The 26259-nt window shown below is 44.5% G+C and overlaps 8 protein-coding genes across 8 annotated transcripts; 5 read left to right on the top strand and 3 right to left on the bottom strand.

The window, feature by feature from the left end:
* Window positions 1–4826: 4826 nt before the first annotated feature.
* On the bottom strand, window positions 4827–6568 carry PtA15_6A218 (uncharacterized protein; the record flags this gene model as incomplete). The annotated part of the gene is made up of 4 exons (XM_053169900.1): window positions 4827–4928; window positions 5067–5143; window positions 5216–5523; window positions 5601–6568. The coding sequence occupies 4 exons, from the start codon at window positions 6566–6568 to the stop codon at window positions 4827–4829; spliced, it is 1455 nt and encodes a 484-aa protein (XP_053021145.1).
* A 5048-nt stretch (window positions 6569–11616) lies between these two features.
* Window positions 11617–13171, bottom strand: PtA15_6A217 (uncharacterized protein; the record flags this gene model as incomplete). The annotated part of the gene is made up of 6 exons (XM_053169899.1): window positions 11617–11800; window positions 11912–12113; window positions 12185–12252; window positions 12340–12837; window positions 12925–13043; window positions 13127–13171. 6 exons carry the CDS (start codon window positions 13169–13171, stop codon window positions 11617–11619), a joined length of 1116 nt encoding a protein of 371 aa, XP_053021144.1.
* Window positions 13172–13476: 305 nt separating this feature from the next.
* On the top strand, window positions 13477–14245 carry PtA15_6A216 (uncharacterized protein; the record flags this gene model as incomplete). The annotated part of the gene is made up of 6 exons (XM_053169898.1): window positions 13477–13509; window positions 13596–13634; window positions 13740–13775; window positions 13861–13887; window positions 13966–14053; window positions 14142–14245. The coding sequence occupies 6 exons, from the start codon at window positions 13477–13479 to the stop codon at window positions 14243–14245; spliced, it is 327 nt and encodes a 108-aa protein (XP_053021143.1).
* A 3229-nt stretch (window positions 14246–17474) lies between these two features.
* On the bottom strand, window positions 17475–18367 carry PtA15_6A215 (uncharacterized protein; the record flags this gene model as incomplete). The annotated part of the gene is made up of 2 exons (XM_053169897.1): window positions 17475–18264; window positions 18354–18367. 2 exons carry the CDS (start codon window positions 18365–18367, stop codon window positions 17475–17477), a joined length of 804 nt encoding a protein of 267 aa, XP_053021142.1.
* Window positions 18368–19309: 942 nt separating this feature from the next.
* PtA15_6A214 (uncharacterized protein) lies at window positions 19310–20781 on the top strand (the record flags this gene model as incomplete). Its single annotated transcript, XM_053169896.1, has 6 exons — window positions 19310–19451; window positions 19638–19648; window positions 20020–20071; window positions 20169–20196; window positions 20391–20485; window positions 20693–20781. The coding sequence occupies 6 exons, from the start codon at window positions 19310–19312 to the stop codon at window positions 20779–20781; spliced, it is 417 nt and encodes a 138-aa protein (XP_053021141.1).
* A 659-nt stretch (window positions 20782–21440) lies between these two features.
* Window positions 21441–22493, top strand: PtA15_6A213 (uncharacterized protein; the record flags this gene model as incomplete). The annotated part of the gene is made up of 6 exons (XM_053169895.1): window positions 21441–21506; window positions 21644–21664; window positions 21756–21998; window positions 22165–22188; window positions 22254–22290; window positions 22366–22493. The coding sequence occupies 6 exons, from the start codon at window positions 21441–21443 to the stop codon at window positions 22491–22493; spliced, it is 519 nt and encodes a 172-aa protein (XP_053021140.1).
* A 32-nt stretch (window positions 22494–22525) lies between these two features.
* On the top strand, window positions 22526–24010 carry PtA15_6A212 (uncharacterized protein; the record flags this gene model as incomplete). The annotated part of the gene is made up of 5 exons (XM_053169894.1): window positions 22526–22793; window positions 22878–23160; window positions 23228–23346; window positions 23439–23467; window positions 23537–24010. 5 exons carry the CDS (start codon window positions 22526–22528, stop codon window positions 24008–24010), a joined length of 1173 nt encoding a protein of 390 aa, XP_053021139.1.
* Window positions 24011–24655: 645 nt separating this feature from the next.
* On the top strand, window positions 24656–25777 carry PtA15_6A211 (uncharacterized protein; the record flags this gene model as incomplete). The annotated part of the gene is made up of 1 exon (XM_053169893.1): window positions 24656–25777. One exon carries the CDS (start codon window positions 24656–24658, stop codon window positions 25775–25777), a length of 1122 nt encoding a protein of 373 aa, XP_053021138.1.
* Window positions 25778–26259: the final 482 nt, after the last annotated feature.

Here is a 26259-nt window from a genome sequence, read left to right as displayed (position 1 = left end):
AATCAAAGTCAACTACCAAGATCTAGATCTGGACTTCAATGGTGCAAACATCAAAAGCTTCTTGGTTGCGTACAAGAAAATGGCCAAAAGAAACGGCGCCTGCGAATACGACATGGCCTGGCAGATTTTGTTTTTTGTCCGTTGTGGTGATTTATATAGGCAGGCGCGGTAGAATGTCCACGCGGGGATAGCGCGGGCGGGAATGCACGGAGCATCTCAGGCAGAGTGCATTCCGGTGACATAAGCAGTGAGGATGATGTCAGGAAAGCATGCTAAGAAAGCTTACGGAAAGCCACGCGCGGACCGGAATGCACAGATTTTGGATCGGGTATGCAGATTGGAGAGGAAAAGACAGGGCTGGACTGCGGCGGGGCTACACACGTGGACTGGTAGCAGCGGCGCGTCAGCGGATGAGCCATGACAGCCAAAGCGGGTGGAACCGGGGTGGAGGCGGTGGCGAGAGACCGACTGACGGGGGCTAGACAGAGGATGGTGGGAGGTCAAGTGTTGGAGAGGAGCAGAGTCTGGGAAAGTGACGAGCGGGATAGCGGGCAGAGCTGGAGGACTAGTGCGGTGAGGGACTCCTGTCCGTGCTAGGCGGTGGCAGTTGTGTGAGGGGAATGGGTGCTGTTTAGGCTGCCCTTGAGGTTGGTGGTCCGTAAGGATGAGCGCAGAAAAAGGATTGGGATAGCTGTGTGGTTGGGGGGTGGTTTTGAGAGGTTCGCCGGGGTTTTGGATCCTCGGCGGTGGTTGTTTTGTTGTTGAAGGGATGAGAGGTGATCTTAAAGAAGGGAAGGAAAGGGATCGCAAGACTCTAGATGAAGAAAGATTGGCGAGCTGAGCTCATCTGAAGATATGATCGATATACTCTTGATGGTCCGTATTCTGGGGATCAGAATGCCATGCCTCTCCCATCATCCAAGTTCGGCGAACTTGGACTCCAGGAGAGCCACATGTCACATGTATTTCATCACATCCTCCGCGCGCTACACGCGCACACACTCACAACAAAACAACAAAACAAGAGAAGCAGGAAAAGAGAACACAACACAAAGAAACAAGAAAAGCACAGTGAGATGAGGCAGAAAGAAAAGAACCAAAGGGGAAAAAGGGAAAAGAGGAAAGAGAAGACAGAAAACACTTAAGACTGGCAAAAAAAAACAGAAAGGGACAGAAACCAGAAACAAAACAAGGAAATAAACCCACAGCAGCCGCTGTGTTAGGATCAAGAAAAATGAAGGGGGTGGGAACTGAGAGGGAGTGGGGATGGAAAGATGAGAAGATGGAAAAGGAAGGAAAAAGGGGAAGAGAGCCAGTTGAAGTGGGAAGGTGATGGAAAAGGGATCTTGAGGTTTGGGTTCTTGATGCCTTGATGATGAGATCTTCAGGTCAGAGTCTTGATGATCCTGCTGGTGGCGTTGATCCTGACTAGCTGGCCACGAGAGGGGCCACCACAGTGGGAAAGTGTCAGACGTGCGGGATCAGGTGGGAACGACAATGTGTGTGGAGGGAAGGATGGAGAAAAAGGAGAGATCCTATGATCCTATCATATGATACTGACAGAATACTCATCATTGTACTTACAATTACAGACATACTAGAGTTATTAGGAGATTATCTTGGACCTTATCTTTCCTTTCAAAGAGTACTTGCGGATTCTGTGCTTACAGAGTGCAGAGCTTTATTCACTTGCGGATTATTACGCTATAGATCAGGCTCAGAGAGGAGTGCTGAAGGCTAGCGGATAGTAGCAGTGCGGAGCCGAGTTACCGACAATCACACAGCCCAGACATTAATATTCTTGAAGGAGGCGGTCAGCGGACATTTTTCCACCAACAAACCAGCTTTCATTCTCACACCGTTCAGATGAAATCTTCAAAATATATTATTAATTACATAATTAATCCTTCCTCTTTTAAAAGAGTGTTTAAACCCTTTTAGGGGTCATTTTTGCCATGTAACAAGCTGGGTAATTTACATTACCAGTGTTTACATCAGCACAGTTATAGTGCTAGGGCCCAAAACTCTTATTTTGACGGGTTTTTAGCCCTAAGATTCATAAACAGAGCTGTCAGGCGCGCAGCAGAAGGGGCTAAGGTCCATGTTAGGCTCCCCCTCTACTCCACACAACAAAGGGTAGTTACGTCACGTTGTGTTATCCACGCAATTTTGGTAACGTAACTACCCCCGTTATCCGGGGCCCCCGGTTACTTTACTAGTAACAGGGTCATTTCAGGCCCTGCGTGTAATGTAATGGGCCTCAAAAATGAGGCCCAATACCGGAAAACGTGGGAGTGTTCATTGATGATGCAGGAATAAAAGGGCCTAGTAGCAGATACAACAGTGAGGTTTTGGAAGAAAGTTAGGGAATCAGGAGATTTGTTTGGTAATATGCTGTTACCCTGGAAAGGATCTTGTTCAGAATTGAAGAACTTCAATCTCAGGAAAGAAGTTTGCAGTTTGCGTCCCTGCTCTGGATATTGTAGGTCATGTAGTTTGTCAAGAAGGGCGGCAAGTTTTGGTGCAAAAGAAGAACAAAGTATTGACATGGCCTACGCCAAATAATGTGACGGAATTATGCGGATTCCTGGGAATAGTAACTTACGTTCAAATTTTCATCAAGAACCTGTCCGAAATTGCAGCACCCCTTGGGAAACTTGCCAGAAAAGATGTGGAATGGGTTTGGAGTCAAGAGAGTAATGAAGCTTTTGAAATACTTAAGGAGATTATTGGGGAAGAAATCACTTTAAAGAAACTAGATTACTCTGAATATGCGGGAATGATTAAGTTAGCAGATGTAGACTCAAGTTTCATTGCGGCCAGTGCGGTTCTCCTGCAACAAGAGTTAGAAATAGGATTAGATTGTCAGGTAATCTACAAATCCATTGTGTTTTCACCAGTAGAATCTTGATACTCACAACCAAAACTAGAACTTTGTGGGGTGGCTCAAATCCTAAAGAAGCTACAGATATATCTTTGGGGTCAACACTTTGAACTCCAAGTGGATGTGCAATCATTAATCCAAATGATTAACCCACCATCACTTCCAAATGCACCCATGACTCGCTGGGTGTCTTTCATAGAACTTTTTTCATTCAATGTTGTACACAAAAAAGGGAGCATGTTTACCCTCCCGGACGGGTTATCTTGAAGACCAATTGGTGAGGATGAATTGGAATTTTATGAAGATCAAGAGGATTTTGACAAAGACGCACCAGTAATCAGAGTCTGTTCTCAGATTAAAATTTTGAAAACCTCATTGGAACCACAAGAATGGGAAGCACTGGGATTTTGGATGGACCTTAAATACTTTATGTTAACCCTGCTGATTCCAGTCTGGTCAAAATCCATAGAACCCCGCGCATAAAACCGTTTGACAGAACTACTTGCACTCAGTTTACCCCATAACAGTACAACACTTGCTCACTCTACAGTATTAGCCCCCACTATATTGTGGTTTTGCCCTTATTACATAACAATTACATACATATAACAACTCTGTTACATCACTGAATCATTGTTAACCCCTCTGTCAGGGTGTTCCACAACCCCCTTTACGGCAACACACGGACCATATCAACTTACAACTCACTCAGAACCAGTTACATCACCCATATTGCCTAAGCCACCTGTTCAACATAGGCTATCTTTTGATACACCTCCACTATCACTACATAAACCTTCCAATTGGAGATTGGGGGGCTTGTTTTAGTGTCTAGTGAACCAGGAAAGGCAGAGCTTCCCTCATTCATCCCTTTCTGCACTCAGCAAAAGGTTCTCAGGAACACTTTTGAGCATTACAGCGGTTACACCCTTGATTCTAGTTGGACAAAAAATCTCTTGTGAAAAAAATGGTTTCTACAATTTGTGGAAATTTGGAAATGTTTTTTGACATGGATGGAGATCCACATCTTGAGAATGCCATGCCTGATTTTAGTCTCCAAAAAGCAAAAACTGTATTTTTGGTGGCTTTTAGAGAGAAAAACCATCAAAAAAATCCAACCCTGACACACGAGCAATTCTGCATTGGATACAAGCCTCTCCCACACTTTGTGCGCTTGAGGGAGAGGCTGTCCAAGCTCAGTGTCTGAGAGGGTTGTAACTAGCAAGATGATGGTGTAAGATGACAAGGATGGCCCAATTGTGATGGGGTAAGACTTGTAAAAGGTTTCCCCCAATCAGTATACAGTAACTAAGAGACTTGCTCAATGATTGTGCATCCAGATCAACACAAGGTGTTAATAGGCATCCAAGGAATAACTCAACTTGGTTTGGTGTTTTTACCTACAAAAAGGTAAAGGTAATCAAGAGTGGATGTTATTCCTGAATTGAATGATGGGTGAGAATGAAAGCACTGTAACTACAGTATGAGTTAAACTTTGCCAGAGGGGAACTGGAGCCGCTCAGAGAAGGACAGATCCTCTGACAGATCAGCCTTTGCAATGATCAGAGCAGTGGAATGATCAGTACTGATCATTGGACTACAGATCAATTGGTGATTACACTAGATCTTACTTGGTACATGTAAGGTACTGTGGCATGTACTCTGGGGCTGACAATTGCTCACTCCCAGATGGCCAATATAGTTGGTCATCAACCAGAACACATGCACTCTGATTTGGTACAGCAACCATTGAGGGGGCATGTCCTCCTCTCAATGAGCAGTTGTGTTGGACATTGATGTCAGTGTGTGCCAAGGTCAATGGCTGGTACAATGTCTGTACCGGCCATCAAGGAGAGTACCAGAACAAATGTGGCTTCCATCATTTGCTTCTTTCCAAAGGATTGTTTTAACGCAGATAGTGAATACAATGATATACGCAATTCTAATAGGCAACAAACGGCTTGTGCAAGGCGATCCATGCTTCTAAACTCCTCCAAAAATCGGCTGCTGCTGATTTGTCTATGTGTCTTTTAGTTTGATCAATCTGTGTAATTTGATTGTATTGTGTTTTCATTATGCGAATGAAGTGCAATGAGTATTAGCAAGATTATTATCGTGTTATCAAAGAGACAGATGTAGTGCGTATTAAGCGGGTAAGGATGCGAAAGGAGAAACGACTAACCCTAAGCTCTGTTACATTCCACGCTCGCACTTTGGGGTTTGGCGGATCGTGCGTCCATTGAACAAAGAATCCTTTCACTACGAATCAAGTTCATTCAATTGATGGGTTAATAATAGAAATACACTGAGAGAGGTCGAAATGACAGTTACCGTGGTGAAACAATTCCTTCGGATCGCTCCATTTGTAGGGCCGAAATTGCCATTCCTGCCCTGTAGTCATCACACAAACTACTCGGTCCCAAGCGTCCTCGCCAAACTTGGTGAGTGCCTCAACGCCATCGACGACAAAATAACGCGCCGCGCGCTCCACTGAACCACTTGACTTCCCAAACGCATCGGAGCTGGACGGGGCAGCAGCTTGCGAGGTGGTGTAGCCTCGTCTATGGCTTACTACAATCACATCTTCTGTAGTTGTGATTTGTGCCCCAGCACCTCGGGCCACATTAGGTGGTTCAAAGCTTTTCCATAAACAAGACTGTTCATCAAAAATTAAAGTCATGTGTGTATGGATTTGAATTATTGGATCGGTACTTACACCGCATCTTCCAAGAAACGTTTCACGTTATGCATAGTGATCAAGGCGGAGGAGGAAGGAGAGATGATGATGATTGGATTCATTGAACGTCGCTTGGCCTGACTGGATCCGCTGCCAGGAGGGCCCACTGGCTTGACCAGATTCCCAGCACCTCCTGCCCCGTTGATACGTGTCTTGAGTTCCTCTCGTCTGGCTTTAATGCGATCGAGGACTAGCAATCGAGCACTGTCAAAGTTGACTGCTTTTGACCCTCGCAACACCGTCCTACGATCTGAGACCTGCCGATGTTCATGTAACGACATGATCCGCTTCACAAGATCCTGATCTACCTTGTCAACCACGTATCTCGCACGTTTCATCCGTGATTCATCAACGTCTGCACCCGATCGCTCAATTACTTGACCTTGTGCGCCGGCTATTGATCCACCTTTCGCAAGATTTGTACTCGAGTTCTCTTCGCTTGTGGCATGAACATCTCCTCCGCTCGATCCAATTTCACTTGCAAGATATTCTTGATAAGTCGGTAGAGAAGATTCGAGTGCGACGATTGAACTAGGTTCACTGCTCCCACTCTTACCCTCCAGGAAGTCAGTGATAGATTTTCGCTCGGTCGCAGAAACAAATGAACATCCTTGCTGATTGGCTTCTTGAATGTAGGCGGCAAATCCCTTGTCTCTGTTTAAATAGCAGCATAAGATACTCTGGGAGTCGTAAAAATGATCACGATCGGTCGCAGGAGATGCTTCTTGCGGTGCGCCGGGTTTCCGGTAACGCGTTGTGAGTGACTTGGGTATTGAGATTCTTCCGGTTGACACGGGTAGTGAGATGTAAAAAGCAACGGCCAACGTGAAGACCTTCACATTGTCTTGAGACATGAGATGAATATCTGATCGGGAGGTGATTGCTCTTCGGAGGAGCAAGAGGGGGTCGAATTTTGCGGCATTGGCTGCTGAAGTTGATGCAGACATCCTAAAGATTGGGCCTCAGCGTTCTCGGGAGATCGAATCGTGGTTCTCTTGGTCCTTGGAAAATCTGGATATCTACTGTGGCTTAGGGTTCCGATCCGGACCCCGAAGATCCGGTGCTACCCAACCGGATACCAGGTTGAATCGGGTCACGGGATGGGTCCCAGGATACCGGGTATCCCGTCGGGTATCTGCAAAGCAGAGGAGCAGAGGACAGGCATTTCATTTATTCAATCCTCTGCTCAAAGCGAGCTTAACAAAGCCTCCCAGTGAGGCAGCCGCGCCCCCCGGCAGGCGAGGGACTTGTGCTAAGTTCGTGCTCAAAGTACATAGCTTTTCCCTCTGAAACTATTGAAGTCGCCGATCAGGCTGGCGTTTTGAGGCTTGGCTGGATCCTGTGCCCGGTTCTCCGGGTTGTACAAATACCCACGGGGGGTCCACCTGCGGGACTTGTAATTTAGAAGTCGAGCGACTTGAGAAAAAGCGGTTCCAAAGAAAAAACTCCCCAGGGGCCAGACTGATTTGTGGCACTTGGTATCAACCCCGCTTATGTTGTGTTGAGCCCCGGTTGTTACATTCTGATCAAAAGCAGGGTTAGGGTACAGGGTCTCAGTTCCCTTATCTCAAATTGATTTCCGTGGTATATGAAAACTAACCCCTATCAAGTGTCATGTGTATATCTTCTGGATAGACAGGTAATAAATAGTTTAACTCACTTCCGCAGCGGTTTCTTGAAGCCGCAGAAGAGGGCAGAAGGCCAGCCGCCGCACGCACTTCAAAACAAAAAGGTGAATTCTTATGAAGCGGGGCTCAAGGATGTTCAAGAGGGTTGAGGGAGACACAGAGGTTGGTTATTTGTGGGGAAAAAAGCACTCCACACCTTTGTTTAAATATTATAAAACATATCTCAGTGAGAACTTCAGCGGAATGAAATTGCATAACTCCTCTGTCTGCCACATGATGATGCCAATGAGCTTTACTACATTACACTTCTGCTCCTCTTTTCTATTGATCTTTGCCTGCAGTGGAACAGAAGTTCCGCTAGAAGAGAAGACAGTTTATTTTGATTGGGGTGCAAAATTGTACCAGCCAGAGGAGTTCTGCCCTCACACCCCTCATGGTCAATATTCTCATTGGCGTAATAAAGGTTCATATTTTCCAGGCATTCCAAGCCAAGGATTACTTACAGATGAGACTACCACTGAATTCAGGACACCCCACAAAAAGAAAACTGCCGAGTTTCAAAGCCATGAGCATTCAGTAACATGTTCCCAAAGATTTCAAGTACCATGCATCGGTGATGACCAGCTAATCAACTACCCGATGAGCTTCAGGGAAGATAAATCGTGTAACGATGATCTTATTCCGGAGAATTTAAATAAACTTTCTAGCGTTGTTTTCCAACAGAACCCTCAGGTTAATGCTATATTGGATGGCACTGTTTCTTCACACTTTGGTGATATGTCATATACCAAAATTTCACCATCTTTTGCAGGAAAAACAAGGGATAGGAAAAGGCCTCTCAAAAGAAAAGATTCAGTCAGGCCTTGGATGCAGTTTAATTTGTTAGCTGATTTTCACCAAAGGAAAAAAAACGCGAGGGAAACCCCGGTGAAACCACAACAAAGTGATTCCACAGAGTGCTTGATCATTCCAGATACATCAGAGCAAGATGTTGCCTTAGCATCTATCAATGCGGTCTTAACACATCTCCAAGGAAATACACTGCCCACTTACAATCCAACTTGCCTAGAAGCTAGTGATTTAGAAATTGAAGAAGCACATCTGAAGTTTGATGAAACCATTTTCACCCATCCCCACCCAGTTGAACAAGATAAAATGAGAAATGAAATCTTGCACCTTATTGAATTACATGGAAGGGAACAGCTGTTAATATTAGAAAGCGAGTTCAAAAATGTATATCTTTCTTTTGGATGGCAAAGCCGAAATTCAATTGGGAAATCAGGGTCAACAAAAACTCCCCAAGAAAGAAAGAAGGAATGTAGGCAGAGAAGGGCAGCCCTCCTAAGTGAAAAATTAGAGAAGTTTATTAATTACAGCAAAATTTGGTATGAACTTTGGCTCAGAAAAACAAAAATCAACATCAAGTCTTGTTTTGATCAGCTCAAGGTGTTTGACCCATTTGCAGTGGAGAAAATATTTCCACTATACATGCACTATGTTCACATGGTCACTTCAATCATACCAAAGGAGGAAGAACCAGCACAAGTTGGAGTTTCTTCAGAGTTGCAGTCAGCATACATGGCATTTTTGACAGTGGCAAAAGAATTGAAGTATCCATCCCCAAAATCTAGCCAGGCACTTAGAAAAGCAACTAATTCACTTGGATCAAAGAAAAGGGAGAAAAATTTCATGAAAATAAGCCAATTTGTCTGGATATACTTGGAATACTGGATGGAAACATGTAGACCTACATTATATGAAATCACATCAAATCCTAAGACAATTTCACCAAGTAGTAAAGAGTTTTTCAACACAATTTTTTGCCACTCACTTGATGGTCTTCATCAAGGATACATTTTTGGCCAGATTTCAATATAAAAACTGCTTTTTGAGAGATGCCACTTTCTTCTATTACCCAATGCTTTGATCTACTTGTTTAAACTGTTTTTGAATGATGTCATTCAATTCATGATGATCAATTCCATCACTGGATTGCATTTTTTGCTCCCAAATGTCTTCTCCATATACCCTTGCAGTTACATATGCTCTCTTGTGAGTTCACCCACTCTTGAGGGGAACCAGAGTGACTGAAGCACAGGCGGCTACAGTGACTCGCATTGGGGGGGTTTTGAGAACTTTGACAGTGATTGACAGTGAATTTGATAGATAGTACAATTTCAGTAAGGAAAGATACTGGAGTGAGGAGCTGGTAAAATAGTAGAACTGGGCCTTGCTTAAATAAGCCTTTCAAACGGAGGACCAAGGGGACCCTGCCCGGAGGCCTCTCTGTAGGAGAGGCTTATGAATAATTTCTGAAAGCTGGAAGGCAGACTTAAAGGAAGGATTTTGAACCCCAAAAACACAAAAACACTATTTAAAAACCAGAAACATATGTAAAGAGAAATCTGAGTGAATAGTTTTCTTGCCAGTACTGTTGCACAACCTCACCTATTTTGTTGAGGCCTAAACTCCAAAACTGGTTTAAGGAATCCATTCCAAAGGTCAAAGGAATCCTTAAGGATATCAAATTGCTCTGAAAATCCATTTTTGGATTTTCTGGTAATATGCAAGATTGAATATCATATCTGCAACAGAATACAACAATTGAGTGGAATCTGAAGATATATGCAGGTTTTTGAATCCAGGATCCACAAGGCATGATGCCATGATGGTTGTAGGGCTGCACATCTTAACACACACTGGGCCTTTTCTTGTAGTTGGTCACTTGAATGGCTTTTGTTCCAAAAGAAGCCACCATCAAGTCCCAAACCAACTCTTATTATCCCATTCATCAGCTCATTGTGCCAGTATTTGAACTACTGACAGTGAGGCTGTTGTGTTCAAATCTGCTTTCATCTTCTCTCAGATGAGATTCAACACCTTTCACCTCTTTGCCAGTTAAATGATAAAAGACTCATCAACTTTGAATAAACCCGGAATTCAGATTTTGAAAGGAAATCTGAAATTTGGAACTCTGGATCACTTCAGGCAGCACTGTAAAAGATCCTATACAATACAGTATCACTTATTCATCTGTATTGTATTGCATAGGACGATGCATGTTTCTTGCCAATCATGTATTGTATTGGTTATTCCAATACATGTATTTGTATTGGATTGCATGCCAATCTAATCAAAAACACTCCGATACATCATGTATCTGTGTGTATTGGAGTGCCAATACACAGAAATTCCTTTCTGTGTATTGTATTGGTTTGGAGATACAATACAGATACATGTATCAGTAGCAAAAAAAAATACAATACAGATATGATACCAATACCTGAATTGTATCTGTTACAGTGTTGCTTCAGGGATCTTTAGGGACCTAGACTTCCCTACAAAATCTGAAATCTGTTGGCTCAGATCTGACTTTCCACATTGAATGGAATTCCTCCATTGGAGGACTTCCTGTTGACATTTAGAGAACTTGAGATACCCCTCTAACTCCTAAATTAAGATATCTACCAAATCAACAATCAGTGTACATGAAAGTCATGAGCTGTAGGGTTACCATTAGGAAAAAAAATTCCCTTCTACAAAAAATTAAGATTATGGGTGTGTAAATTGAGATTTGGGAGGCTACCAGACTCTACAGGAATTCATCCACTGAAGGCTTTTTATTGAACTTCCTCCTGGGCGCAAAGCACCCGCCTCCAAAGGAACTTCCAAAGCAATGTAATTTTTTGGCATGAGAGGTATGCAGAAGTACACCTTCTTTGTGTGGCCATGTCTTTGCCAAAACTCATCCAAAAAGAAATGTAGAACATCTAATGAGTAGCCAAGAAGCTCAGCTACATTCTACAATTTTTCATTCATTTTTTGAGACTTCCCCAAATTGGTGAGGAGAAAGGCAAGATGCCTTTGCTCTTATCTTGATTCTTTTCCATGCCACTCTACCTAGTGTGGTTAAAATGTTTTTCAATTTTTCAATTTTTCCCTGCCAAATTCAAAAAACTTCACTCGCCCCTTCCCTCCTTCGGAGGCGGGCGCTTCGCGCCCAGGAGCGACTTGGCTAAGTTGGGCTTTTTGTGCATGCAGCCAGTTTGAGCTCCTCTCAAACTGAAAGTGGTGATTTGTCTACAATACTCTCAATGTTTCAAACATATGCATATTAAGCTGCCTCACGAAAATTATTGCAATGCCAGGAGGCGCATCAGCTCAGCCCAACAAAACTTCATTAGGCCTGGGATCGTTGCCAGTTTGTATGACATGGTCCCCATGGTGTCACATGTTTAGCAGCCTTTGTAGTCTTCGAGGTCTCGAGAAAATACTAGCTGCACTAAATTGGAAGTTCTACCAGGGTAACGCAGCATATACAATCCTATGCACATAGCCAGACGAGGGAAGGATGAACCTAATGATCACTAGATAGAATTGACCATCTTACGGAACAAATCCCTTGCTTCGGTCCAAACTTTACATTGATCTAACGTTTTCAATTGCAAGAGGGTGGGCAGCAGATCGTTCGAAAATTTTTCGGAGGCTTCTCTTGGTAAAAGCGTTGGCAGATGGTCGATTGAACAAACTTCCAAGCTTGGGAGTCCGGCGCTTTCATCCGGAATAAAATAAACGAGAAAGACGTTAGTTTTAGCACTTTAGCAGTAATGGATTCGGTTGCTTGTATGCGATTGGAGGAACTGAATACCAATGGTTACTTACTCTAGCTGGACGGGTACGGTCGGACAGTCGAATGTAGTATTGACATCATATATTGGAATAGGGTTGTTAGGATTTGTTGTATCGCAAGACACATCTACCACAACCCTCAGCTGACGGGAATCTCCTGCTGCGGTGATTGTCTCGCGGGTGACAAAGCTGGGGATCTTACTGCTTAAGTAAATGCAGTTGATGAAGATATCCGCTGGGATTGAAAACAAATCGGTCAAGTCAGACAAATAAACGAGTATCCGCTGGAGGCGACGAATCTTTTACCTTCGAGGATTTCTTGGAATGGGCCACCTTTGGCAGTCTCTGCCATATCCCATTCAACGACGTCCTCTCTAGATTTTCCATGAACCAGTGAGTAAGCTCAGAATTTTGTTAGCCTTAACTGGGCTTTAAGGATCGAAAGTATGATAGAAACTGACTTGGTCATCCCGATTTTCTTAAAAAAGGTTACAGCCCCGGAACCACAGCGTCCCAATGAACCGATTACTAGAGCCTTGGGATGTCGGCCTAGCTTTGCGACAACTCGCTCGAATTCTTTCTTCCCTCGAGCAATCAATTCGTCTTCATCCCTGAAAGGCTTCAACCCCTTCAAACTACCCTCCCCGGATAACATTGAACCAAGCGCCAGTAGCCCGACAGCAGAGCCATTGAATCCGGCGTGGAAACCAAAGGCAGCTACTCTACGTTTTGTACGCTCGTCCTGCAAGAATTCCATGTCGAGCAGCATTCCGTCGCCTCGCTTAAAGCGGCTTAGCATTTCCTTAGCACCTGCTTGTTGCTTGTAGCAATGTCCGAACATGACGTGGGTGTGGGAGAGGGGGGAATCGTCATTTGGAGGCAACTCCTTGAGTCCGATGATAATTGCATTCGAGGGAGCCTTTGGCCACGAGTTATACTCGACGAGTTCACATCCGACTCTTCGAGATTAAAGTTCAAACGCATTACGATAAATAAAATTCAGCGCATTTTGCGGTAATTTATGCCCATTGAAGTAGATTGCTTACTTTTCGAATTCGTCATCAGCGAAGAACCTTTGAGGGTCACGTTCTACCACCAGCTTGAAACCAGCATCGATGAGTTTTTTGGCAGTCACTGGAGTCAGTGCTGAGCGATGCTCGAAAGGCTGCACATAAACATATAGATGTCGAGGACCTCACGTAAGTATCTCAAGTTACAGAATAAAAACGAAAGGCATCAACTGCCTACTTTGGTCTCGCATCGTAACCACAGAAGGGGTTGATCGCCTGACATAACGTGGCTTCTGATTGACAGACCGAAAAAGCGTACAAGAAAGGGTATCCGTCGATCTGGGGGTGTTGTCCCGCGGTGTGGTTTCTTGGGAGTTGAGTGCTCGTCTGCCGCAGTTCGGTGCAGGCCGGGTCTCAACTTGGGGTTTCACCGGTGCACCTGTGACATCCTTTCGTGAATGGGGACGTGAAACCTTTGTTCGCCAACCCGAGGATCGCCTGAACCGAGGGACGCACTCCACCTACGCCATCTACACTGACAAGAACTCGACCCAACCCAACAAAACAACCTGTCTCAATCATCCCGCCATGTCGAGCGAAGAAGCAACCTCCAACCAGAACGTGGGTCCACCAATTATTTGAAACCTAAACACACCTATGACTCAGCCGAAAAAGCGCAGAGGGAAACTGACCAGCTGTCTTGACAGGCCGAGGTTGAAGAAGTCAAGCAGACGTTTATCTTACAAGTGAGGTCTCTATCTTTGATAATCGGAATGGCGCTTTTTATCATTGCGTACTCTCCCTTCAAAAGCTGACGATGTTGAAATCATCTCTGCTCAATAAACCATCAGACTGCTGGGTTTGATGCCCGATTCCCCAATACGAATGTAAGCAAGTTGAAACGCATAGTCAAGCACGTTTTGGTGAAGGCACCCGAGTATCATTACTAATATGATCCTTCGTTTTTTCCAGCAAACAAAGCATTGCTGGCAGGCTTATGTAAATACATTCTATTTTCAACTCGATTTTACCTCAGCTTCCTAATTGATGCAATCACTGATCGATCCATTCGTTTAGGTTGATTACCACAAGTGCAAAAATCTTCATGGCCCCGAGCATGAAGCTTCTCGTCATTTCTACCGCACCTACAACTCTTTATGTCCAAGTTAGTTCTGCCAGGCCAGATTCCAAAGTCCGTCTATTCTGATCACTGATTATGATTTCATCGCTCTCCTTGCCCGAATATCCTTCAGACCGCTGGATTGCCCGTTGGGACGAGCAACGCGAGGCCGGGAAATTTCCCGTCTCTCTTGGTAAGCCCCCTTTCGTCATTTGTGGGTCGGAGGGGCAAATTTGAACTGACTCACTTGACATCTGCTTCTTGTAACCGCTTGTGCGGATACGAACCTCTTCGACTGATGACGTATGCCGGGAACATAAATATGCTACAACCTTGCGTTTGGTATTGTCCGTTGCGCATTTGAAGACCCATGAGGATGCAACATGAGGATAATCACATGATCGACAGAGATGAAGCGATCGTGACTTCCTGTTTGTGATAGTTTTAGAGATGCTGCAAGTTATACATCCATCCCGACTCTGCGAAATTATAATCTGGCTTAGTCTCTTCTGATATTATCACAACGCAGACACAAAAAGAATAACCCTTAGTGCCACGTTTGGCTTCCTTTCGCGCAGTCTCAATGCTAACACAGTGGTACCAAGAGTCTGAATTACTTCTTGACCAGTGAACCTAGGTGCAATCGATAAGAATATTGCGTGTAGTTAAATAGAAACAAGCATTCTTTGAGTTGTGGGTCGGCATTGCTAAGGAAAATTCTCATCTTGTGAAGAATGCAGCAGATATCTATCGCTGAATGGCTCTAGCCGTCTGCCAGGAGGTTGCTAACCGGGACATTCAAACAAGCATGTTGATGCCCTGAAGATCGAGTCCAGTACTGACCCTGTCATAGAACACAAGGCCCTGCATTAGTGGTTTGTTTCATGTGCAAGTCCGGCTACAAACTACCCTCTGGCAAGCGATAAGTTTCTCACAACTTGGGACTTTATCATGAGTGATTTATACCTGTGTATGAACGGAACTCAAAATCCTCACTCATACATCCTCCAAAAAAAAGCTGCATTTTTCAGAGGGCCATGAGTAAGGAGATGGGGGAGTAGTGGCAGTATGGAAGAAGTTCAAAGAGTCCATTCAATTCAGAACCATCAATAACAATGAATATTGGAAAGTGGGTTGGAATCGGCTTCAGACTGAAAAAATGTGAGAGTAAAAATTTGTGAATAATTCCACAGAGAAAGAAACCTCTTCACTAATAACTGCTTGTTTTGCCTTTTGTGATGGGATAATAGGAAATTGACATCTTTTAGTGGCTTTGGCAGCAGTTGTGAAAGGCCCTGTTTTGACTGTTGTGATGGGATAATAGGAAATTGACATCTTTCAGTGGCTTTGGCAGCAGTTGTGAAAGGCCTCATACTCCTATTTTGGATCAAATTTATAGGGGGGTTGACAATAGAACTTTAAAAATTTGGAGGCCGTTTCAAAGCCTTTCTGAACATATTTTCAAAAAATGTGGAAGTTATTCTGATTGCCAAGGAAAACCCAAATGTGGACAGGTTTTTTTTTTAAAAAAAAAAATTGGTTCAGAAAGGCCTTGAAATGGACTCTAAAGTTTTTTTGAATTCTATTGTGAACCCCCCTAATATACAGAGAATTTAGATCAGCAGAATGAAGTGAAAAATGACAAGATAATATGAAGGAAATTGGGTGATTATAAACTAGAAGGTCCCTGTCCTAAATTTTTGTGAATGTGAAGTCTTTGTAAATTCAAAATAATTTGACCCCAAATTGCAAATGCAAAGAATGAGAAGATGGGAGATCATTGAAACCCATAGATAATCGCTCCTGAAGTCTTGGATCCCAGTCTGCAAGTGATTTTTTTGAGGAGTTCAAATAAAATTCCAGGAAGCCTAGTCCTGGTAAAGGAAGCTCAACTGTCTATTAGCTAGGTAATCATGGGAGGAATGCAATCTTGTTGAAATGTAAAAAACCTATCACATTCATCTCTGTGGGGAAATTCTTGAACTTAACCCAATTCCCTCACTGCTGCAGGTGTATCTTGCAAAGCAAGTGTGCAAAATCCCTTTTGTGTTCCCTTGAGTCTTGTTGACATTGTTGCTACCAAGTAATAGAATGAGATGTTCACAAAGTCAGTATGCAAGGTTTCAGATTATCTTCAGCTGGTGCTAATCATTTAAATATTTAGTGGACTACTGTAAGACTGGTAATTTTGATCCATTGTAAGTATGGTTTTGCAAGTGAAGCAACTCACCTTGCAACCAATAGGCAGTGCATTAGACCACAGTAAGTAAGCATTTTTCATGATCAAACATTAATCCCAAACTTCAGATGGGACACATTTGATGCACAAAGGAAAATATTTATCACTAGTATGATAAGGTCAAGTCTAGAGGAGAGAAATACAGGCCCTGCAGGCTCTGTGTTCTGGGGTTCTGGATCCTAATTTGGTAGATTGCAGCAGGATGAGGAAGCTGTCTGGATCTCTAGACTCTTGAAGTATCATGACAGTTATATACATAGGGGAAACCCTGCTACACACCAGGGGGGGGTCTGTGAGAGTGCCAGACAAGTTTTCTGATATGTCAGTGCTAATTTCAACTGCAACCCATGTTTATATAAAATCATGACTTTTGAGTGATGATTTTTTATGTACTATTTTAGAAATACTGCTCTAGTTTGAGTTTTTGGGTGGTACATTTTTTATCTGCTTAGAAGTTTATAAGATCTTATGGTATTATGATTTTATGCAGGTCACTTTGAACACCATGAATAGCCTTTGAGAAAGTTTTGAGTATCACCCCAAGGCCCAGTTTCTGGAGTTTTTCTTCTAGTGATTGTGTTTTATGTATCACCCAAGGGCAAGTGAATGTAGCATCAAACCACATGGACTATATCATTTACAGGGATGCTGAAATCTACAATTGGTTTTTTACAACTCAAGTAAGACCAGCCCAATATGAAAATGCCCCTGTGCGGCAAAAGAATGCCTTGTATTATGTAAACAGCCCAATGCAAAGAAGGCATTTTAAAAATGCTGCTGCAATTAGAAATGAAATGTGTTGGCAATGACATGACATGTCATCACATCACTCACTTTTTCCAATTCATCAACTTCTTGCTTCTGGAGATTCAATGGCAAAGAGCATACAAGTGTATGTATACATAGCTCACAAGCCTCATTTTGTTGTTGAACTGTCCAAGGATGGTTCTTCATGCAGCTATCAGGCTCTGGATTCCAACTAAACAAATTCTCACAATGTTCATTGTAATTTTGTACCAAACCACATCAGATTCAATCTTCCTTCCCCTGCCTCCGTCAGACTCACAATTGTCCCCATCTTGGAAATTATGCAGCCTTTTTAAGTTGGAAAAGAAAACGCATGAGTTCTGATATTGAATGGGGCAAGGAAATTGCGGTTTAATTTGACAGCAGAAGTTATCAAGAGTAAAAGGGAGAGATAGATGTGAAGGGATTTTTTTATTTGTTTTAAACCCTCCTTCGTTTTTTAGGTCTTGGTCCACCGATTTTGACAGTAGTGGAGTCTCTGAGTGTTCTGACAAGTTCCCTAAGATCAGTGGCTTGCGAGTTAAGTAATGAAGCCATGAACGCGTCTCTTCCGATTCCGAAGCCGTTGAATACGATTTCGAGTTCTCTAGGGGGGCCGTCTTTAACAGCCGGGGAGCTGTTGAGTCTGCCGAGAGAAGAGAGTCTGAGGAGGTCCCTAATTTTGTTGAACATGGCCAGCGAAGCCTGCGTAGCCGCCTCGTATTCCTGCCTACGTCCACGCTTGAAGCCGACTGAGCCTGCGGTGACCCGAGCAACAACGGCGCCGGCCATGGGGTATGCCGCTTTGAAACCGGGATGGCCCGGTGAACTGCCTGGGAGATAGGCCACCGGCGTGTGTGTCAAGGTCAGGCGGGTATTGTTCGGGGTTGAGTGGACGAGTAAGGTGTAATGGGTCTTCTCGCCCGACCGACGACGGAGAGGGTCGGCGCCTAGCTCGATCGCTGACCGTCGTCCAACTTGACCGAACCCCATCCGGCTGCCGAAGCGCTCCTGGACCCGTGCCGGTCTGTTCTCGAATCCCGAGTCGATCGTTGACCGCAGCTTTCCTTCTGATGGCGTCATCCCATCACCCGGTGAGATTGTTGTGGCTGTGGTTGGTAACACATCATCTAGTGTCAATGGCACCCGGCTCGAATATAGTCTCGCGGGTTGATGGAGCCGATTGCTGCTCGGCCGCAGGATCCGACTCAGTGGTCGTAAAAATGGGCACCTGTGTTACAGCCGGAGCAAACCATGGACTAATCAGTTCCAAACAATTGAGATATGAATTCGTTCAAAGCATTACAAAGTATGACTTACGCGGGTAAACTCATCTCTTCTTCTCCAGCAGGGGTGTGTTTCAACCAACTTGATCTGGGCCATGCTGCTTGCGGGCTTGATGTCGGCAACTGGCACGGACATTGGCAGGCCCCCTTCCGCAGCTGGTAGCCCCCTTTCCAGCCCGGGGGGCAACATGTCATTTTCTGCACAAGTCCCTCCCGCCAGGGAGGGGAGACGCTTCGTGCCTTCTCGGAGAGGCTGGTTTTCTGGAAACTAGTGAGGTCTTATTGAACTTTTACATTGATAGTTGGCTGACATGTAGAAAGCAATCAAGATTTTGGAAATGCCATAACCATTGGCTCCTCAAATTTGAAGGGTGTTGTGAGTAGCAGGGAGAGAAAGTTCGGGGATCTTAAAGAACACTGCTCCTCAGAATGACGATGGCGAGATTGAAACCGCTTGGCTCCGATGAGTCACATCCACGGCTTCACCCTGCTTCACCGCACAGGCTGTTTCTCTGGTGAATATAACCTCATATACCTGGGGATATGCATCACCCAACCCTTGCAGCAGAAGAATCACCCCTACCGAATCATTTGCTTCCCCGGCCGAATAGCGAGCCAAGTTAAGGCAATTTTTTCAATGATCCAATCTTCCGACTTTACATTTTGGAGCTGGTGCAGCATGTTTACATACTCCCTGACGGCCCACGATTCCCGGGTGTTCCAAAATCCTTATTGAATTCTAATTTTTTCGTAGGTAGCTTGCAGTGTTTCTTCTTTGGTGGACAGGATCGTGGAGGGCCAGCAAAGGACTTGCAGCAGCATGAACAGTTAGATTGAAAAACTCTCGGTGATTAAATCGAAGCGATAAATTGACCGACAAACCATTTTGTCAGGCCCTGGGGCCTGTTCTAAACTTTTTCGACTCATCTTTAATGCGGCTTTCCGAACTCGGAAAAAACGTTGTTCCTGGTCGGTTTAACCCACGGGAAAATGTCCGCGGCCGGACTTGACTCCTCCGGTGTCCAAATCTTGGCACAGCTGAGGCGTCCATCCTGGGATCCAGCCGGCCTCAGCCCGGCTGGCGTTCATGTCAAGCTGATTACACTGCCCAAACCAAACAAGTTCAATGCAAGTACGCTGCCGAACTGTTGCTGGATAAGATAGCATCTCATGCATACATACCATGCAACCACAGCTTGAGTTTAAGAAGACGCCAACAAACATTCACCTTCCAAAATAAGGGGACAATCGAAGCATGTGGGTGCAAGTGTTCATTTTTGATACACCAGGCGTCTATCATGAGATCACTCTGAACCAGGATTAATCATCGTCAGTGGAGGTTATGATCTACTTTAACTCAACACATCAGACACATCCCAAAACTCTTGGGTGCATAAACAGTCAGCATCGAACACAGTTATGATAAATAAAGATAGTATACTACTATTTATACATATAACATCCAGCCCGGCACGCTCAGTGTACATCGGGCACACGTGTTGAGTACTTTTAGGAGTGAAAAAGTCCATACTTATGCGTTTGATGCTCGGTTAAGGCCGTCTTCTCCTTCAGCCACAGCGCAGGCCAGCGCAAGGAAAAACTTGAGAGGTACGTCAAAGCTGTCACGGCCGCTGTTGTTGAATGATCATTCTTCATCTTCAATAGTCTTCCTCAAATTCCTACCTTCGCTTCCATACCAGTTGACTATCCACCTGGTACATACGATACCCCCCTATTGTCTTGAGTCACTCCGTGAGTACATCATGCTGATTACATACACTCGTAATTAAGCTTGCAGTTCTGGAACTGGTGATCATCAACTCATCGTCCAACTTCTGCAACTTTTCAGTTAAAGACTGGAGCTGGCTTGAACACCTGTCTATAAAAAAACATTAGCTGGTCACTTCGCCTTTGATTATATATCAAGCTGGCCAGCCTCTAGCAGCTCCATAGCTTTGTGGTGCGTATCTTCAGTGCTCACAGTGACTTCGGCTGTAGTGACTCATCCAGAAGTTCTAATATAACTATCGCTTTGTAACATCAACCCTTGCCACATTGAAATATCTCCTAGAGGAAGTGACGTCTCTTGGCCTCACGATCAGAACTCGAAATCGGCAAAGCCCTGCAAGACGCTCTCAAGGCTAAAAGACATCCTGGCTTACTTTGGTATGTCCCCTCCTTCTGTTTGCTTCTCATCCCTCTCTTCTAACGTTTTGGAGTGGATCTTTCCATAGTATCTTTAGCTCCACACGCACACATTTATTTGTCCATCTCAGATCGCTATATCTTGACAAGTGAAATTAACATAACTCTTACCGGGTTCTGTTGGGTTCTTATGCTATACTTTTTTGCCATCATTCTTGATACTTCCAGTCGACATTAGCACCTCCTTTCCGAGTTCCGACTGTCTATTGGGCCTGCCATCGATCAATCCACTCACCGAGGCAGCCTCGTCTTTTTAACGGGTGATATATGACGATAAAATCACTGGCGTTTTCCAGTCAATTATTGCGCTGTCAAACGCAGCCTTATCCCCCACTTTAACACCATCTTTCGAGGGTCATTCCTTAATCTCTAGTAATTGGCCGGCCCGTTGGCGATCGTCAATCCTGTCCTCTTTTTCCGCATACCCCCCTCAACCGACGAATTCTCATCACCCGACTTCGAGCTCCTATTACCTTTGATTTTTCGTGCAAAACCCCCTGCCTGGAACCCTTTCCGCACCATACATACATCTTTTCTGAAGCATCCGCCCTGAGTTTCACGATCTGCCTACTCATCTTGCCAAGCCATCTCCGCTCTAGTCATAACTCGAGGTCTTTTCATTTCCAGGCGGTAAGTTTCGCAGAGTTATCACATGCTCATCCTGCCCCCAGGAATGGCGGGTTAGAAACAAACAAGAAGTCAAGAAGACTGATCTCAATGCTCGCCTCTACAATCGTTTGCGGTATTTGTGGTATCACAGCTTTAAACGGAACACATAAATCAAATAAAACGGAAGGGTACCATACCATTATACTCACGCGTCGTCCATTCTGTGATATTTGTATGTATAAGAGTGCCCACCACAATTGAAGAAGACCATTCCGCAAGGCTCGTTTCCGTCTCTGGAAGCGTCAAAATGTCGAGTGATATAGCTGCGCAGAGCTTAAAACCCCAACAGCAGTCATTGCCGAGCCATCGAGCGGTGCGTCTTTCCTCACTCGAACCAGTATGAGATTCACCACGGCCCGCTAATAGAATCGACCTGATCTTCTCTGTGGTTTTTTGCGATGGACATGTATCCCACTTCAAACGTAATTGACGCCGACTGAACCATCTCAGACCGTGGCAGTGGCAGCAACGGTATATTGCTTCCCGATTCTCTCCAAAGAATATAATTTTCCAGGCCAAACTCGGCAAGTAGACTGATGATATGTTGTTTCAACTTTTACAGTTATCTTTGACAGCCACGAGTTTACTCCTCATCTACGTGGTCGTTTTGTTCATTTTATCCAGCTTGCGAATCGACAATGTTAATGATACCAATAGCTATCATCAACCCTGCACGAGCATCAGCAACAAATCAAATTACAATCAGCCACCTCGGCCAATCAAGAAAAGAAATTCAAGTCAGAGAAGGATTTGGTTACAAAGTTGGGCTAGGCATCGACTTTCGTTCATCAAAACCCCATTTGGTGTTGGTAGTTTTCCTCTCTATTCTTTTTCCCGTCAACGTGCAACCTCAAGATTTTCATGGAAGAAACAAGACAGATGTTGTCAAGGATTATTATGGTATCAGGAAACTGACTACGGTTTTAATTCTGCGATACGATTTCCCTTCAAAAATCCATCCAACATGACAGATCATGTTTATGAACCTTGTACTGGTAAGTATGGAAAGACTTAAATATTTGTCAAAGTTGCTAACTAAGGGAGGTCACACTTTTTGAAGGCTGATTTTATTCAAGCCTTAGGATTTGGAATGAATTGTAAGAGCGCCTAGCATGTTTGATTTCTATTTCTCTGACTTGAGGCTCCGAATCCTGACCAAACATTTTTTTTAGATTTCTGGGTTGCCAATGTCAACTGTCGCAGCCCAGGCTGCCAAACAACTTGTACGATCCAAGGTGTATTAATACAACTAGGCGATGTAGCTTCGGCTTTCTCAGTCAGTTCTGAAGGATTTCTCTAACATTGTGCTAGAAGAAAAGACGCAGAATTTTAATGCATCTACGTCGTCCTGTCTCACGTGATTACCGTTCATTCATGAACAAAACACACAATGATACCAAAAATCAAACAATCTCGGGATTGAAGAACCTGATGATAGCCATTCAAACATTTGTAATTTTAACGTTTTCTTGGCATTTACCTAACTGGATAACTTGGGCCAGCTTAGCACTGATCTGGATACCAGTTTTCGTCCTCGGACTTGCTGCTCCAACTATAATGGGAAACTGGTCAGGTCCTGACCCTTTCTACACATGGTCAGGTAGGACACTATTATTTTATCTTGATTTACTTGAGTCATGCCGCTTGAATTGATTATTTCTTTCGCGTCTTCCCCAAATCATAGGGGATTGGTGTTGGATTAGCGCTCAGTTTTCTCCGCTGAGGTTATTTTTGCACTACCTTTGGATCTTTATCTCCGCATTTGCTTCGATCGCTCTATACGGTCATCTCTTCCTGCGGTTGCAGATTCATTTCAGACATTCCAAAGCGCATCATGGTCTGAAGTTCATTGGTGGTAAACGTAAAAACGGAACGGTCCACACAGATCTAACTGAAGGGCCAGTGATCCCCTTACAGGGTGATCACTTGAGGAAAAAATTGGAGCGCAAAGCAAGAGCAATGCTGATGTGAGTCGCGAGGAGTTGATCCGAAGGACTCACCTGTTTACTGATATTGTGTTTACCGGCTGATTAGGTATCCGATCGCATTTATTTTCATGATCTTACCACTCTCAGCCTACAGATTGGCCTCATTAGCTGGTCATGATTGGGGAATAACAGCCGCGACTGTGTGTGGCTCAATGTACTGTCTAAGTCAGTGCTAATCAACCCTCTCCACATATCTACAACTCGCTTCAAATTTTTGATTTCACCAGGCTAACCAGACTACGAATATTATGATACAGGCGGATTTATTGACGTCCTTTTGTTTGGAGTGAGCATTCCAGCCCTTCATCCATAGACTTACACATACCAAGTATGTTGTTTTAATTTGATAAAATAGACCACACGAAGTATACTTTCGGTGCCAGTTTTTTCCTTAAACATTGGAAACACCGGTGGGACTGCAATCATTGGGACGAATGGGATAGGAATGAGTACTAGTGGCTTAGGCGGAGAAGGGACACGATCAGCAGCTTTCCGAGTGGAAGTAGTCCAAGAAACGGTGATCGACCTGGATGAACCCACCGAATCCGAACGGATAAAAACCGAAAGTCGAGGACAATCTGAGCGGATAAAGGTCGACGGCAGAGGACAAGGCGGTCGGAGTGCCCGGGTTGGCGGAGGCGGATCGTCCACGAATGCATTGCTGCAACCTGTCAGACTCTCGAATACCACAATCACCAACACCGACCCAGATTCGGATAGTCGGCATCCAAGTCTTACCGTTTATTCCCCTGACATGAATCTATCAAATCATCACCCAACTCCCACGGACCCAACGCCTTGGTACGAACCTGTAAACTCCAAAAAATAAAATTGCAATATGAATAAATGATTATGAAAATAGCATATTTATGTACCGCTTCAGCCACTCGTCTTTCGAACAAAGCAACAGAGGTGCAGTCTGCTGCAGTCTGCCGTCCTGCCTTTTTTAATTTTTGAAATATAATACGCCGTTTTATGTCAGGTTCTACGTCTATTTTTATCAAGCTATGTCACATTGTCCAAAGGGGCTATCAGGAACTCTGGCTCAACGTTCTTATGGACAATCTTCTAGTAATATGAGCTCGGATTGATGACTTCTAGAATTTTCAGCTAGTTGAGCAACTTTGCTGGGGGGATACATAGCAAGGTGGGGCAGCGATCCCAAGGTTCACCGCAAAGTTGTATGTAATGATCTTCGACACTCCTGGTGGTTTTGTGTCCTCCCAAGCATCTCAGTCTGAGCGGTCTCTTAGTTCAAAGTGTACGGGGTCGAAGAGCATGAGGTGATGTTTTATCTGTGAGGATCAAAGATTTTGTTTTTTTCCTCTCCTTTCTTCAGTTGATAGTTAATTAATTAAGTATTTATGTACTGAAGACGTTGGGGATCAGTTTTGAGGGTCAGCTTGTTAATGTCTCATCTGGCTCCTCTTAATGGAAGTTTATTTCCGGCTGAGCTAAAAGAAACACTGCGAGGATGCGTATCATATGTAATTTGGTTCGCTCCAAACTTCTTCCGATTCACAGAACCGCAACACCACCGATGAGCAGCCACTCGAATCCGTTTTCCATACTTCGCACAGTCGAGGACGTCAGGCAATGGCGAAAAACCCTCTCGGATCCGACGTCGATCGGCTTTGTGCCCACGATGGGCGCCCTTCACGAGGGGCACTTACAGCTTGTTCGACATTCTCTGTCATCCCAACAGAACACTATCGTCTCGATCTTTCTCAATCCCGCGCAATTCGGCCCTACAGAGGATCTGTCGAGCTACCCTTCGACTCTAGAATCTGACCTGAAACAGTTGGCGGCTCTTGATGTCAAACCTGGATCCCATGAAATCCCGCATGGAGGCTTCGATGGACGAATATCACCGGGCACGACCGAAAACGCCGGCAGTATCAGGACAACTGATCACGAACCTTTTCGGAAAGTTTCGGCTGTCTTCCTTCCAACGAACGAAGTGTTGTATCCATCTGGGATAGCGGCCGACGTGAAGGATCAGCGGGGAGCATTCGTCGTAGTCCACGGGTTTTCTGAACAGCTAGAAGGCGCCCGCCGCCCCGGCTTCTTCCGGGGAGTCGCAACTGTCGTCCTGAAACTATTTTTGATCACCGAGCCCACCATCGCATTTTTCGGTCAAAAAGACCTTCAACAGTGTCTCCTGGTTCGTCAACTATGCAGAGATCTTCACATCATTCGCCCCAAAGCCATTGCTGCCATCCCGACGGTGAGAGACACCTCAACCGGTCTGGCCTTGAGTAGTCGCAATGCATACCTTTCTCCGAGTGAAGCCAATGCCGCAAAGGCCTTGTTCACATTTCTTCGTCAGACCGCTGAAAAGATGCTCTCATTGGGCCACACTCTCACCAACAAAGAAATTTCCGAATCCTTCAGTCCTCCAACTCCCTCGTTCTCATTAGATTTTGTATCCATCAACGATCCTGTCTCGTTCGATGAAATCCCTGCCGGCACTAAAATCCAGTCTAACTTTCCAATCGCGATCTCCGGGGCTATGTTGGTCCATTGTAGCACCGGCAGGCATGTACGCTTAATCGATAATATTGTCATCAACCATGATCTCAATCATTCCATTTAAAATTTTCCGTATATCTTACATTCATCAATTTATCTCAATTAGAAGGCCGCACGTGATACTCGTGTTTTGCTTTAAATACGCGTTCTTCCAGCCGACTTTGGTCGTCTGAGATGATCTCAGTGACCTTCCTGTGAACCTACAGTGACGCTAATCAAGGGGTATCAAATGCGTGCATAGCCGGTACTGGTCGGAGTGATGCAACCAGATAGGTAAGGTATTGATGCACGTCTGGCAAAAGTCGCGTGGTGGGCCCTGCATCTCAATTTCTTTCTGGCTTGCACTCCTTCGCTTACTTTACGTGGTCGGTCAGGCGTGTGATCGATCAGCATCCCTTCTCTGTTCTTACGAGCTGGATGGAGTTGAATAGGTCGACGCGGGTTCTAGACACAGCTTTCAAGCATCGATAGCTGAATCAACAATCAAAATCTTGGTTTGCGTACCAGTCCGGACTCCGAGGCACTATTCCTCTCGGTCACTAAAGT

Source organism: Puccinia triticina, chromosome 6A (genome assembly GCF_026914185.1).
Source record: "Puccinia triticina chromosome 6A, complete sequence".
Taxonomy (NCBI): Eukaryota; Fungi; Basidiomycota; class Pucciniomycetes; order Pucciniales; family Pucciniaceae; genus Puccinia; species Puccinia triticina.
Note: the sequence above shows the minus strand (reverse complement) of the source record. Positions and strands in the feature narration are given on the sequence as shown.